Source organism: Callospermophilus lateralis, chromosome 19 (assembly GCF_048772815.1).
Source record: "Callospermophilus lateralis isolate mCalLat2 chromosome 19, mCalLat2.hap1, whole genome shotgun sequence".
In the NCBI taxonomy this organism is placed as follows: Eukaryota; Metazoa; Chordata; class Mammalia; order Rodentia; family Sciuridae; genus Callospermophilus; species Callospermophilus lateralis.
Genome location: NC_135323.1, coordinates 31990261 through 32004153, shown reverse-complemented (window position 1 = coordinate 32004153; position 13893 = coordinate 31990261). Strand labels below are relative to the sequence as shown.

Here is a 13893-nt window from a genome sequence, read left to right as displayed (position 1 = left end):
AGAAAAACTGCACTGAAACAATTCAGAATATTATCTTTTTGAGAATGAACTAGTTATCAGATAGGTTTCCAACAAAGATGCTGTAAAACAGTAATCCAGCATTCAAGGAGAGGCATTTGGCTCCAGATTGTCTCAACACAAACAACTAGACATGGTTGGCTTTTAAACAGCAGTCTGGGAACAAAAATTAATTTAGTGAAGCCAAAATAATGAGTGATTTTAGACATAAATAATCTTTTTTGAATGGCACTAGAGAATTAGAGACTAATCCCCAACAAGTGGTTTTTCTAATTTCTTGGTTGTGATTTCTCTAGGGGAAAAAAATAAGAATTTTTACCTTTGTGGAGATGTATAAAAGAAATTAAGCTTACAACCCCAAATTAACCCAGAATATAACAAATCATTGAATATATATACATACATACATATGCATATACATATATGTATTACAGTACTGGGGATGAAACCCAGGGCCTTGTACATGCTAGGCAAGTGCTCTAGCACTGAACTACATCCCCAAACCCCACTGACTGTTTATAATAAAAATTCAAGTAATTTCAAACTTCAGTTTTGACTCTGAAGGTTAACATCCCATGTGATCTGATGTCCTGTGGGGCAATACAGAGTTCATCTCTGTACTTCAGGCATGCACCTCCTTTCTGGCAGGAGACTTGGTAGGCAATGTGAAAACCACGCTTAGATGTTTCTACCTGGCACATGTTTGGGCCTGTTTGGGGACTGTCACCTGATGCATAGATAAACTAACCTAGGATTCCTCCTCTTGTAGGTGGGTAAGCAAGCACATTAAAAAGCCGATCCGCTCCACGGTCCTCAGCTTGGATTGGCATCCCAACAACGTTTTGCTGGCAGCAGGATCGTGCGACTTCAAATGCAGGTGGGAATGAATGAGAATTGATGACTTGAACCATTCATTTTTTTGTCCTTCAGCAAATATTTGTAAGGTTTCTTTTCTATATAGGGTACTTGGCTGGGCACTCTGAGGGCCTCAAAAAAGAAAGGAAGTAGTGAACTAGAAAAGGAACTAGTGCACAGTAATTAAAGGAGCAAGTGTGTTAAGTCACTGGGGCAGACGGCCATAGACTTGAAAGTGGGGTGGGAGGGAGGAAGGGGCAGGGCCAAGAAAGTCTTTCTTATGGAATAGCCATGGTTTCAAGTACAGGGTGAGCTGCTGTCTGTCCGTCTCTTTCCCTTTCTCTCAGCCTGTCTCTCCTGACTGCAGTATTATTCTTCATTACATATTCCACACAGCAGACTCTGCAGATTCCTGAGTGAAACTAAGCTTAACAAAATAGAGCTGAACGGTACACCACAGGGCTATTACTGCGCTGTCCTTTTCAGTTAAAGCTTTTTATTTGCCATTAGCATGAAGCTAGAAGAAAAACAGCCACTTTGCTAAGAGCTTCAAGGATCACACCATGTAATTGCTTTTTAGAAGTTGTTCTTTATTGAGAAGGCTTTTTCTCTCTTAATGAAAAGAAAAGCAAATAAATGTTGCTTTGTGTGGACTCCTTGGCTGGGAATCAGGATGTGCATTTCTTCAGTACCTATGTGGAAAATTCCAGAGAACCTGGCCAGTGATTTCTACACAGTAATACCGAGGTTTAAAAAGCGGGGTGTGCGGTGAGTGTGGCTGCAAGAATGAGTGATGGCAGCATCAGGGCACTCTATATTCTGGAGTTTGGTTGTTTGTGATCTGTTATCCATAGTCATCCTAACTCCTTTGGAAAACAGAACCGGGTGCAACTGCGCTGTACCACCTGGAGTTTTGTGGGGTGTCTAAAAGTCTGCTTGTGAAAATAGATTGCAGTTCTCTTGTTAATATTGATGTCCACAAACTTTTCTTTGACGTGCAGTCCCGTGGGTCGGGGTCTGTCAAGAACCACCATTCCTGGGTTGTTTTGTTTTTGTGGTACCAGGGATTGAACCCAGGGCCTTATATGTGCAAAGCAAGCACTTTTCCTTCAGCTACCTCCTCAGCCCACCACCAGTTCTTTCTAAGCCTCTTAAGCAGCCCCATTGTGAGGCTGAGTTGAGCAGCTAATTTACAGATCACTCACTGGCTCTGCCTCACTGAAGCCTCATATCTTTCAGGGTTTCCACTGTCATTGTCATTGGGTTGGGGTTATTTTAGGGAGTTTAGGTTCAACAGTTTATTTATTTGGTACTGGGGATTGAACTGTGGGGCACTTTACCACTGAGCCATATCGCCAGCCCTTCTTATTTTTATTTCGAGACAGGGTCTCACTAAGTTTCTGAGAATTTGTGATCTTCCTGCCTCGTCCTCTGGAAGCTGGGTTCTAGGCGCGTGCCACTGCGCCCAACTAATTGAGAAATTTTCTAAAGAGAAAATGTAGGTGAACATGATGGCCCATGCCTATGATCCTAGTAAATGGAGAGGCTGATGCAAGAGAATCTTAAGTTCCGGGCCAGCCTCTGCAACTTTGCAAGATCCTGTCTCAAAATAAAAAGGGCTGGGGATGTGCCTCAGTGGTAAGGTACCCCTGGGTTCAATCCTAGTACTAGGGGCAGGGTGGGGGACCAAAGAGAAGACAGAGTAGAAGTACCATTAGGGTGCAAAAAGGACCCAAAGGATAAATTTTCAGCTGTTCTTTGTGTCTTCCTTTTTTATTTATAGTTGGACATAATACCTTTGTTTTATTTATTTTTATGAGGTGCTGAGTGTCGAACCTAGGACCTCACACGTGCTACACGAGTGCTCTACTGCTGAGCCACAACCCTAGCCTGTGTCTTCCCTTTTCTAACTCTGGGCCCAAATATCTCTTATAGAGTTTCATGGAATTAGATAAAGAGTGAGTTAGAAAAAGACTTTGGACAGCATATATGAATGTCATAATGAATCCCGCTATTAATGCATAATTATAATTCACCAATAAAAAAAATTAAAAAAAAGAGAGAAAGCTGGGTGTAGTGGCACACACCTGTAATCCCAACAGCTCAAGAGACTGAGGTAGGAGGATCTTGAGTTCAAAGCCAGCCTCAGCAACTTAGGCTCTCAGCAACTCAGTGAGACCCTGTCTCTATATAAATTACAAAAAAGGGCTGGGGATGTGGCTCAGTGGTTAAGCACCCTCGGGTTCAATCCCTGGTACCCACCCACCCCCCCCCCCAAAAAAAAAAAGACTGAGAACACTTGGTTGTGAAAGACGACCCTTCTCTCAGACTGTCCTGCCACAAAGACTGGATGATGGGCCTGAGGGCCAGGGGAGCCGGCCCATCACCTGACAGTGCTTGGGATCCTACCCACTCTTTCTCACCATCCTCCTTTGGTTTATCTTTGGGTGTCTCTCTCTGTCTGATGCCATTTATATGTCACAGAGTGGCACATGGTTTCCTCTCCTCCATTGACTGGGCTTCCTGAAATACTGTGTTGAGAACGATGCTGAAGTAGACATGAAAGAACTTTGGTCCTTTAGCAAAGTCTGACATGAGCCAGGGAAGGACCGCAAGGTCTCCCAGAATGCGCGGTCCCTGGGGGAGGGTTTTGTGTTCATTATGGAGAACAACCCCCAGAGTCTGGTTTCCATGGGTGCCCCGTGTCTGTACAGACTTGACCAGGTTTGAATTGGCCGGTAGGCAGCTCTTTGAACCATGGTGACTTGCAGGGCTTGTGTACCTGAACGTGTCTGTCATGTTCTATTCTTTGTACAAGCCAGCCTCTATGTTCTGGGTTACCTTATGCGGCTGCCTGTGGCCATTTCTATATACATGTATTTTCATTTGCTTTTTCCCTCTCTTCCTACCCTTTAAACCGTAGAGTATTTTCTGCCTACATTAAAGAAGTAGATGAGAAGCCAGCCAGCACGCCCTGGGGCAGCAAGATGCCTTTTGGTCAGTTGATGTCAGAGTTTGGTGGCAGTGGCACTGGCGGCTGGGTCCATGGGGTCAGCTTCTCTGCCAGTGGGAGCCGCTTGGCCTGGGTCAGCCACGACAGCACCGTGTCTGTTGCTGATGCCTCAAAAAGTGTCCAGTGAGTATTTATTTACCTTGTGTGGAGGGGGAGCAGGGGTGGAGTCTCTCACCCCACTGGGGAGGGCACCTTTCCCTGAGAAGGATGGACACGAAAATAAAAATCACAGCTCAAGGGCTGGGGATGTGGCTTCGAGGCAGAGCACTTGCTTGGAGTGTGAAACCCTGGGTTCAGTCCCTAGTTACTGCCCCTCACCCCACCCCCACACATACTCACAAAAAATCCAAGCTGAACTACAAGCAGCCTTTAAAGTTACAGACCCAGATTTAAATGAGTTTGGGAAATATACAGAAGCGTTAGATCTTCCATTCCAGAAACACTTCTTAATAGAAGTACTGGCAGTGAGTCCTTTGAAGAACCCCCTGGCTTGCTACTGATAAGGGTGCCTTCGAAATGGCCAGTTTAGTGTGTGTTCTGAATTCCTTATGGTGAGTCAGTGTCACTCATTGGCCTTTAGTTAATTAGGAGATATGTTCTTCCGTTGTGTAGTCAGCAAACAGAACCTCCTTCATGCCACCTCTGGTGTCTGTGGAAGAGAATTGCAGTGACTCACTTGTGCATGGTGCCTGCTCAGCCTACAGCACTCTGTTAGACTTCAGATTCTTAATTGTGCCAGGCGCCGTGGCGCACACCTCTAATCCCAGCCACTCAGGAGGCTGAGGTAGAAGGAGTTCAAGACCAGCCTCAGCAACTTAGCAAGATCCTGTCTAAAAATAAAAAATAAAGAAAGGGCTGGGGATATGGCTCAGTGGTTAAGCACCCCTGGCTTCGCTCCCTAGTACAAAAACAAAAATCTCATTTGCTTATTAAATCATTAAATTCTGGAGAAAGACACAAGACTGGGATTCTTTTCCTCTTATGAGTCTTTGGTTGTCACTGGTGAGTCCTTTTCCATTGGCAGCTAAAGGCTGTAAAAGTCTTAAAACTTTGAGACTTGCCAGCCTCTGTATGGAGAATCAGCCATGTGAGTGGCCCTTACTTCCTTGGCTGCACAGTGGCAGTGAAAAATGACATTGTCTTTCCTGACTGGACTGAATATGGGTTTTTTCTTAATTTTATTAAGTTTGGGGTAGTTTTCATAATTGTTGCTATTGATTTGTTTTTTTGTGATAGTACTAGGGATTGAACCCAGAGGTGCTCTACCACTGAGCTACATTCCCAGTCCTTTTTTAAAATATTATGTTGAAACAGAGTCTCACTGACTTGCCCAGGCTGGCCTCAAACTTGCAATCCTCCCTCCTTAGCCTCTTTTTTTTTTTAAATATTTTTAGTTGTAGATGGACACAGTACCTTTATTTTATTTAATTATTTTATGTGGTTGCTGAGAATTGAACCCAGTGCCTCACACGTGCTAGGCAAGGGCTCTACCACTGAGCCACACCTCCAGCCCCCTCCTTAGCCTCTTGAGTAACTGGAATTATAGGCATGACTCACTACATGTGGCTAACTTTATTTTATTTATTTATTTTTAAAGATCCCACCATTTTAGCCTTTCAGAAGAGTTTGTACATGTATAGGCACTTATTTATCTTTTCATTTTTAACACAATAGTTCTATATTTTGTATAGCAATTTGCCTTTTGTCATTCAGGAATATTTTGATGTCAGTGTTGATTTTTTTTTTTTTTAACATAGTTGTAGATGGACACAATCCCTTTATTTATTTATTTATTTTTGTGTGGTGCAGAGTATTAAACCCAGTACCTCACACGTGCTAGGAGAGTGCTCTCCCACTGAGGCACAACCCCAGTCCCTCAGTGTTGATTTTATACAATCTGACACACAGTTAAGTTCTTAGCAGATGCTTATTACAAGTCCTTGTCAACCCTCATATTGACTTATTATTTGCCTTTTCCAGTACTGTACAAGTCAGATTACATGTATCCTCTTCCTTTTCGCCAACATAAATATTTTAGGTAGCAACATATACCACAGTAAGGGCTTAAGATAATGCATTAGTTCTAAATTTCAGTACCAATTTGATTAAGGGGTCTTCTGAGACGCATAGAGTTACATATACTTTGAAAACATGTCACCTTTTGTGTAAAATTAGGTGCTCCTAATTCATCCTTCAGTGTTTGCCTGCCATGTCTGCAGCCTCTTCACACACACACACACACACACACACACACACACACAGTGCGCGCGCCTCATTTGAATGTGAGCTCTTGGCTAAGACCAGGTTTGGTTCATGTTGGTAGCTCTAGCTCCTAACACAGGGCCTGGTTCTCAGTAAATACTTGCATAATACCAGGCCCCAGGGAAGATTACAACACGGACATTAACTCAACAGCCATAATGACGTTAAGAATTCCAACAGGCAAGAAGGAGGAGAAGCTGGTTTGGGTCAGAGTTTTCTGGAAACTCCTCATGGAGGTGATCCAGTCAGATCCACATTCCAAAGCCTGGAATGGACTTGGATAAGCAAGAGGAGCAGAACCAACCCTGGGGGTAGAAGTACATGAGGGCAAAGGTAGAGACAGAAGAACCGGTCTCCTTGGAGACCAGCATGTTGTGAGTTGAAGGGGCCTCAGAACAGGGCAGAGCACAGGCTACAGAGAAAGCTGAGGCCTCAGTTCTTTCCTTCCTTCCTTTCTGTATATTGGTGATTGAACCCAGGGCCTCATGCATGCTAGGCAAGCACTCTACCACTGAGCTACACAGCCAAAACTTTTTTTTTTTTTTTTTTTTTTAAGATAAATAAATGGCTAAATTGCTGAGGCTGGCCTCACACTTATGATGCTCCTGCCTCAGCCTCTCAAATTGCTGGGATTATAAGCTTATTAAACCACCATACTTCACCTGCTCTTCTCCCACCCACCCACCCTGCTTGTGATGTTAAGGATGGATCCCAGGGCCCGCCTGGTACATGTTAGGCAAATATTCTACCCCAGAGCTACACCCCCAGCCTGAAGGCCTGTTTCTGAAGGTCACCTTAGGGTTGTATGGTGCTTGAGATTCCAGCAAGGGGAGGTCAGGAGGCTCCTTTTAAACAGAAGTGTTTGTTGACACTGCAGAAACCCCCAGGAGAATGGGTCCTTTGTCATCCTGCAAGTCTATAAACTGCGTGGTATGGTTCCGCTCAATGTAACAAGTGTTCTTGTGTTCAGGGTCTCAACTCTGAAAACGGAGTTCCTGCCACTCCTGAGTGTATCATTTGTCTCGGAGAATAGCGTTGTGGCAGCTGTAAGTATTTCTCTCTTTTCTTCCTTGTAGCACGCTGTGTGCAATCTCCAAACCAGGAACAATGCATGCTCTATGACACTGGCACAAAGTACAGCAGCCGCTTAGAGGAAACAGAGCTAGCTTGTAAGATGAAGAGGTGCCTGTCCCAGTGCACATTCTGCTAAGGAGCCTCCAGGGCTGACTAACATCTTGTTGCAGGGCCATGATTGCTGCCCGATGCTCTTTAACTACGATGACCGCGGCTGCTTGACCTTTGTCTCCAAGCTAGACATTCCAAAGCAGAGCATCCAGCGCAACATGTCTGCCATGGAACGCTTCCGCAACATGGACAAGAGGGCCACCACCGAGGACCGCAATACAGCCTTGGAAACGCTGCACCAGAATAGCATCACGTAGGTGCCACCAGCCAGGGCCCTGGGAGCCCCCGTAGTCAGTGCGCTGGCCTCCTTCCCTTATTTCCTCACTGAGTCCTGCAAAGTCCCTGTATACTGAGGCCTGGACAGCCCCTCAGAAACGAGAACAGCGATGAGTCTGTGTCTCCCCCACTGCCAAGTTCTTGTTTTTAGCTTGTGACAGAGTGAACTGCTACCACCTTGTCATTTCTGTCCTTCAAGGTGCAGGTAGCATGAGGCATCCAGCAGGAGGAATGAGGATCCTGTTAGACTCGGGTGGCAGGGCCTGTCGGGCAGCCTCTTCCCAGGCTCACCTTCTCAACACGGGAACAGAGGACTTTGCCAAGGGCCATGTTCCTCTGGAAGAGAGCACAGAACAGGAAATATTGCTATATTCTGTTATTGTTCCAACTATGGATTTCAAGTAATGTAAATAGGATATTTGATTTAATCACAGAAAACAAATTATCCTATAATAGCCAAGAAACCTCTTGACTGACTTCTCACCAAGCATATGTGATTATAAAAGACAACAGAGCTATGTGTGGTGGCTTATATCTGTAATCCTAGCTCCTCGGGGGGCTGAGGCAGGAGGATATCAAGTTTGAGGCCAGCCTCAGCAACTTAGTGAGACCCTGTCTCAAAATTAAAAAATAAAAAGGGCTAGGGGTGTAGCTCAGTCATAGAGCACCTCTGGGTTCAATCACGAGTACCCCATCCCCACCAAAAAGACAACAGAAGTATGTACTGTCATGTGTAACTAATTAAAACAAATTTTTTAAAAAAAGATGATATTACAGTCCAGCATGGTGGGGCACACCCATAATCCTAGCTACTTGCGAGGCAGAGGCAAAAGGATGGCAAGTTCCAGGCCAGCCTCAGCACCTTAGTGAAACCTTGTCTCAAAGTAAAAAATCAAAAGTGTTGGGGATGTAGCTCAGTGATAAAGCACCCCTTGGCTCAAATTCCCATGCCCCCCCCATATATATATATATATATATATATATATATATATATTATATATATAATATTTCTCCTCTAGATTTACAGAAACATCAAACTTTATGGACTAAACAGAATCAGATGGGATATAATTTCTCATTTTTCTGAGTGTACAGATTGTAGCTCAGTTGGTAGGGCGCTTGCCTCGCATGCAAGGCCCTGTGTTCAATCCCCAGCACCACAAAAAAAAAAAAAAAAAAAAACAAGCCTTTGCAGAGTGGACAGCTGCTTTTATTTACAGAAATCAGGTCTCCTTTGCCCTAAAGCAATGCCTGCAAACTTGTTCTGTGACAGACCAGATAGAAAACATTGTAGGCTCTGAGGGGCCAGAGAGTCTCATTGCAGCTACTTGGGTCCACCCTGTGGCACAAGGCAGCGGGGACAATCTGGAGAGCTGGCAGAACCTGTAAAAGCCATGCTCAGCTCTACAGAAGGCAGCGGCTCTACAGAAACCGCCAGTGTGGGCCGTGGTTTACCATCACCTTCCCAGAGGGACAAGTTCTGGACGTTTCAGAGGAGAAAGAGAATAATATTGTCTGAGCTGTGGAGTTGGTTTTTCTCGAACACTTTCCACATAAGTAGGCCCAGACAAGTTATTTCTTTTATCTGTTCCTTTGCTTAGCTTGGTGGCATCTGGAGAGTCTGCCCGCTGTAGCATTTGCAGTGATTCATTTCATCTTTGTTTGTATGTGGTGCTGAGGATCGAACCCGGGCCGCACGCATGCCAGGCGAGCGTGCTACTGCTTGAGCCACATCCCCAGCCCGTGATTCATTTCAGATGCAAGGAGGGCTCTCAGCCTTAAGTTCTGGCTGTCCCAGAGGCTGACTTGGGAGGTTTTGTTTAGAGCAAGTTGGATCTCAGTTATGCTCTCGACAAGCCTCTAGTTTAACAAACACACACACACACATTATTTCCGTTTCCATTATTTCCATGGTCCTGCCCACGAGCTGTTCCCCACACATTTATTTGCATGCTGTGAGCGCTGGGTCACCTGCCTTTTCAGGTCACTCTGATTCACGCAGGCTCATGACTTTTCCCCCTTTTCATTTTTGCCTTTCCTGAACATCGGGTAATAAAGCCTTCTGGATGTTTTTTGGGTCAGGTTGCTGCTTCCCAGTGTTGATGGACAGGTCTGATCCAGGAGTGGATGGCAGTTCATTTCCTCAAACATTCCTCACGCTGTCAGTCAGGAGGGCGATGTTCACTCCCCACATTCTGCACAACCACTTGTTTCTGCTTTTTTTCAGTCAAGTGTCTATTTATGAGGTGGACAAGCAAGATTGTCGCAAATTTTGCACTACTGGCATCGATGGAGCCATGACCATTTGGGATTTCAAGGTATTTCTACCTTTCAGAGCAAATCTTGTGTTCAAACTCTTCATTTCTGGAAACGGTGCCAGCTCCCATCACGGCAGAAGGACAGGCTGTTAGTCAGACTGTGATTCTCCTGGCATCACAAAACTCTCCAGCAGAAGGGAGCCACTGTTCCCAGCGGCCTGGGTATCAACTCCTTGATGGCATTTACTCCCTGAGGAAAACTTGAGTGCTTTTGTTGGCAGCAGGCCCTGTGCTGGACACCAGCCTGTTTTAACTGTATAGTATGTGTTTATGGTTTGCACTAATTAGTGAACACTCACTGCATACCTGGTGGGTGCTGGGCAGGGTGCTGGCACTGAGGATGTGGAGAAGAGTTCTTGAGGGGCTTTTTCAGGGGCAGGGGCTGGGTGGAGCTCTAAGAGAGAAGCCAGGGCCCCTGTTTCTGTGGAGGAAGGTGGGGGACGGGGTGGACTCCCAATGCTGTGGGGAGGAGGTGGCATCCAAGCTGCACATCAGACGTGATGGGGGGTAACAAGGGGGTGGGGAGTTAAGAAAGTAGAGGTGGGCGCCCCCATCTCCTGGAGTAGCACCTGCAGACCAGCCACGGCTCCCAGAGCATTCTGTGTTCAGGGTGCTGCCTGTGGGGTGTGCTAAAGAGAAGAGCCATGCAGGGCCTAGGACAGGGAGCGGGGCTGTCGGGAGCCAGCCAGGAGCTGCTTCAGAATCTGATGTAGGTGACAGTGGCCTGGGCTGCTGCGCCAGGGAGCATTGTGGGGACATGAGCTCCTGCAGTGGCTGGGGCTGGACAGGAGGCGCCAGGCTGGGGAGACCCTGAGGGTGCCAAGTGGAAGGGCACAGAGACAGTGGGGGACAAATCCAGGAAGACGTTGCGCTCTCCAGTTGGATGGTAGGTGAGACAGGGAACCCGAGAGGAGGAGCAAGGGCAAGAGAAAGCTTAGGCTTCTGCATGGCTCTGAACTGAACTTCTGCTGAGCAGCTCAGCATTTATAGTTTTGCCACCACCTGAGTATTTCCCTGGTGTCCCATGCCCCGCTCCACTCTGTCACCTTGAGTCAGATACTCGGTATGGAAGAGGTTCCATGGTGCCCTTTGGAGAAACCAGCTGCCCTCAAATCTCTCGCCTCCTTTTTACCTTCGGCGCCTGATGTCCTGGCTCCTCCACCCCTGCACCTTTCTCACCACCTGGAAGTGACAGTGCCGCCCTTGTCTTGGCTCCCCCACCCACAGCTTCTTGTCTGTTGCATAATTGCAGAGGTCTGGCACGGTCCGCTCTGTGGGCCTCTCAGTGCCTGCTGTGTGAAGCCTGCCTGCCATTTGGGCATTCAGAGCAGGGAAGAGGCAAAGCACATGGGCACAGGCGGCCTTGTCCTGAGGGCCAGTGATGCAGGAGGAAGTTTGTGCTTAGGAACATGGAGGAGTGGGGGTGGCCCAGCACCCATGGCTGGGCCATGGGCACAAGGATTTATAGACTACGAAGAGCCTGTGGGGGAGCCCAGTCCTGGGGAGTCTGAGGGTGGAGCCTGGAGCCCATGGGTGGGAGCTGGATGGGGCGAGGCCTGCACTCCTTCAGGGAGGCAGAGTGCTAGCTCAGAGGCTGGGGGAAGCACAGTATCAACAGCTCTCAAAAGTCACCGTTGTTCTCTCTGCTTTCTCAAGACCTTAGAGTCTTCAATCCAAGGCCTCCGGATAATGTGAAGCTGTGTGAGCCTCCCCCATCCAGCAGGAGAAACATGGCTGCCTGCCGCTCTGCCCCAGCAGGACGGTGAGGAGAGCCGCCCCAGGAAGCACTGTAAACACGTGGCACAAACATCGTTGTGTTTTTGTTTAAATATAATTGGTGAAAGTGTTGGTTTTTCAAAGGCAACAGTGGTTTTTTTTGTTTTGTTTTGTTTTTTTTGTTTTTGCTATTTCATTCCATTCTTGACCAAAGCTTCTGTTCAAGTAGTTTATTATGGAAAATTGTCACACTAACTTAAAGGAAAGGGTGAGGGAGGTATGTAAATTGTCTGCTAGAAAATTAAATAAAAATCCCAAATGTGTTTTTGGTTTTGTTTCCTTATACTATTTCCATGTTTAATAGAAAAATATGGATAAATTCTTCATTAGATTAGCTTGTTTTTAGGGTAAAATCTTAGATTGCAGTTTCTTGTATTGCATCGTACCATCGATCATGGGGCAGAACCATTTATTGAATGCTCTCTCCACATGACAATGCTTCTGCAAATAAGTGCGCTGTACCTGGCAGCTGAGCAACAGAACAGCTTTCTCTTCTGAGCAGCCTGCCTCGTGGGAGCCTGCCCAGGGGGACTCCAAGGTCCACTGTCCAGCCTCTGCCCTGTGCCCACCATGGGGCAGCCCCCTGCTGCTGATAGAGCCCATGCAGTAGGGGAAGGGAGACAGTATCATCTCAGTTTAGAGATTATTGTGCCTAAAACAAGTTATTTTCATCCTAATTAGACATGTACTTTGATGTTGCAAATATAAGAATCTTATGAGGTACAGGTATAAATAATTAGCAAAATAAACAAATATAAAGTGGGCCGCAGCCTGGCCACATGCTTTTTCTTTTTTTGGTACTGGGAATTGAACTCGGGCACTTGACCACTGAGCCACATCCCCAGCCCAGTTTTGTATTTTATTTAGAATCAGGGTCTCACTGAGTTGCCTGGCTCCTCGCTGAATTGCTGAGTCTGGCTTTGAACTCACAATCCTGGTCCTCTCCCTCCACCTCCCAAGCAGCTGGGATTACAGGCATGCGCCACTGTTCCCAGCCTGGCCACATTCTTGATCTCACTGCTCAGAAAGTGATTCTAGCAGCTCTCTAGGTGCTGGTAAATGTCTGTCAGAGGACATCATGAGATTTGCAAAAGATTGATTTTGCCCTTTTGGCTATTCGTGGGAAGATTTCTCATCTCCAAGAAAGTCGAATGCCAGGGGTGTTGGCCTGGTGGCCTGCCCCATCCCCTGTGCTGTGGAGCCCTCTGCACCCCATGGCAGGAGCTCTTTGGTGCACACGTTTGCACACAGTGCATCAACAGGCTGTCATTATGGAGAGGAGGATAGGCGGAAGATAGGCAGAAGCTGGCCCTGAAACAGGAATGAGCTCCAGCTTTCCTTTTAGGTTCATGATATGACTCGGTTGGACCAGCCAGAGAATTTTAGAGAGACAGTGTACCCCGGGAAAGAATCTTACTTACTTTGACTCCAAAAACATAGTAGACACACAGTTATTTTTTTTTTTTTTTTTTTTTTAACTCACACCCAGGGAAGAATGTCTCCCCAGTCCCAGCAGCCAGATGCCTTCAGTGCTCTGCCATCAGCCCTCTGAATCTGAGGGTTCTGAACCCATGGGTTCTGTATCCACAGTGGGCCACATATGATGGTGATCCCATTCCATTATAACAGAGCTGAAAATTTTCTATTGTCTAGTGACATCGGAGCATGATAAGGTGGTAGTGCCACGTACCATTCACATTTGTGGTGAAGCTGGTGCAGACAAACCTACTCTACTGCCAATTGTGTTAAAGTATGACTCATACAGTTATGTACAGTACATAATATGCAATGATAATAAAAAAACTTTGTTTATGTACTGCTTATGTAGTTACTATGCTTATATTTTATTGTTTATTTATTTATTATTATTTTGTGTGTGTGTGTGTGTGGTAACTAAGGATTGAACCCAAGACCTCGAGTGTACTAGGTGAGCACTCTTATCATTCAGCTACATCCCTGGCCCTTTTTAATTTTTTGTTTTGAAATAGGGTCTTTGTAAGTTGCCCAGGCTGGCCTCAAACTCTGAGTCTTCCTGCCTCAGCCTTCTGAGTGGCTGGGATGATAGGATGGGATCATAGATAAACACCACCATATCCAGCTTTATTGTTACTTTATAGTATACTCCTACTTAAAAAAAAAAAAAATTGTTAGCCCGGAGCTGTGGTGTATACCTGTAATCCCAGCAGCTCG

At 46.1% G+C, this 13893-nt stretch overlaps 1 protein-coding gene across 1 annotated transcript in view; it reads left to right on the top strand.

The window, feature by feature from the left end:
* Positions 1-11966, top strand: part of Arpc1a (actin related protein 2/3 complex subunit 1A) — a 32250-nt gene extending 20284 nt beyond the window's left edge. The window contains exons 5-10 of the mRNA XM_076840115.2: positions 788-895; positions 3797-4009; positions 7119-7194; positions 7393-7586; positions 9837-9927; positions 11584-11966. Coding sequence (XP_076696230.1) covers positions 788-895; positions 3797-4009; positions 7119-7194; positions 7393-7586; positions 9837-9927; positions 11584-11622 — 721 coding nt within the window. The 3' untranslated portion in view covers positions 11623-11966. The remainder of the gene's footprint in view (positions 1-787; positions 896-3796; positions 4010-7118; positions 7195-7392; positions 7587-9836; positions 9928-11583) is intronic.
* Positions 11967-13893: the final 1927 nt, after the last annotated feature.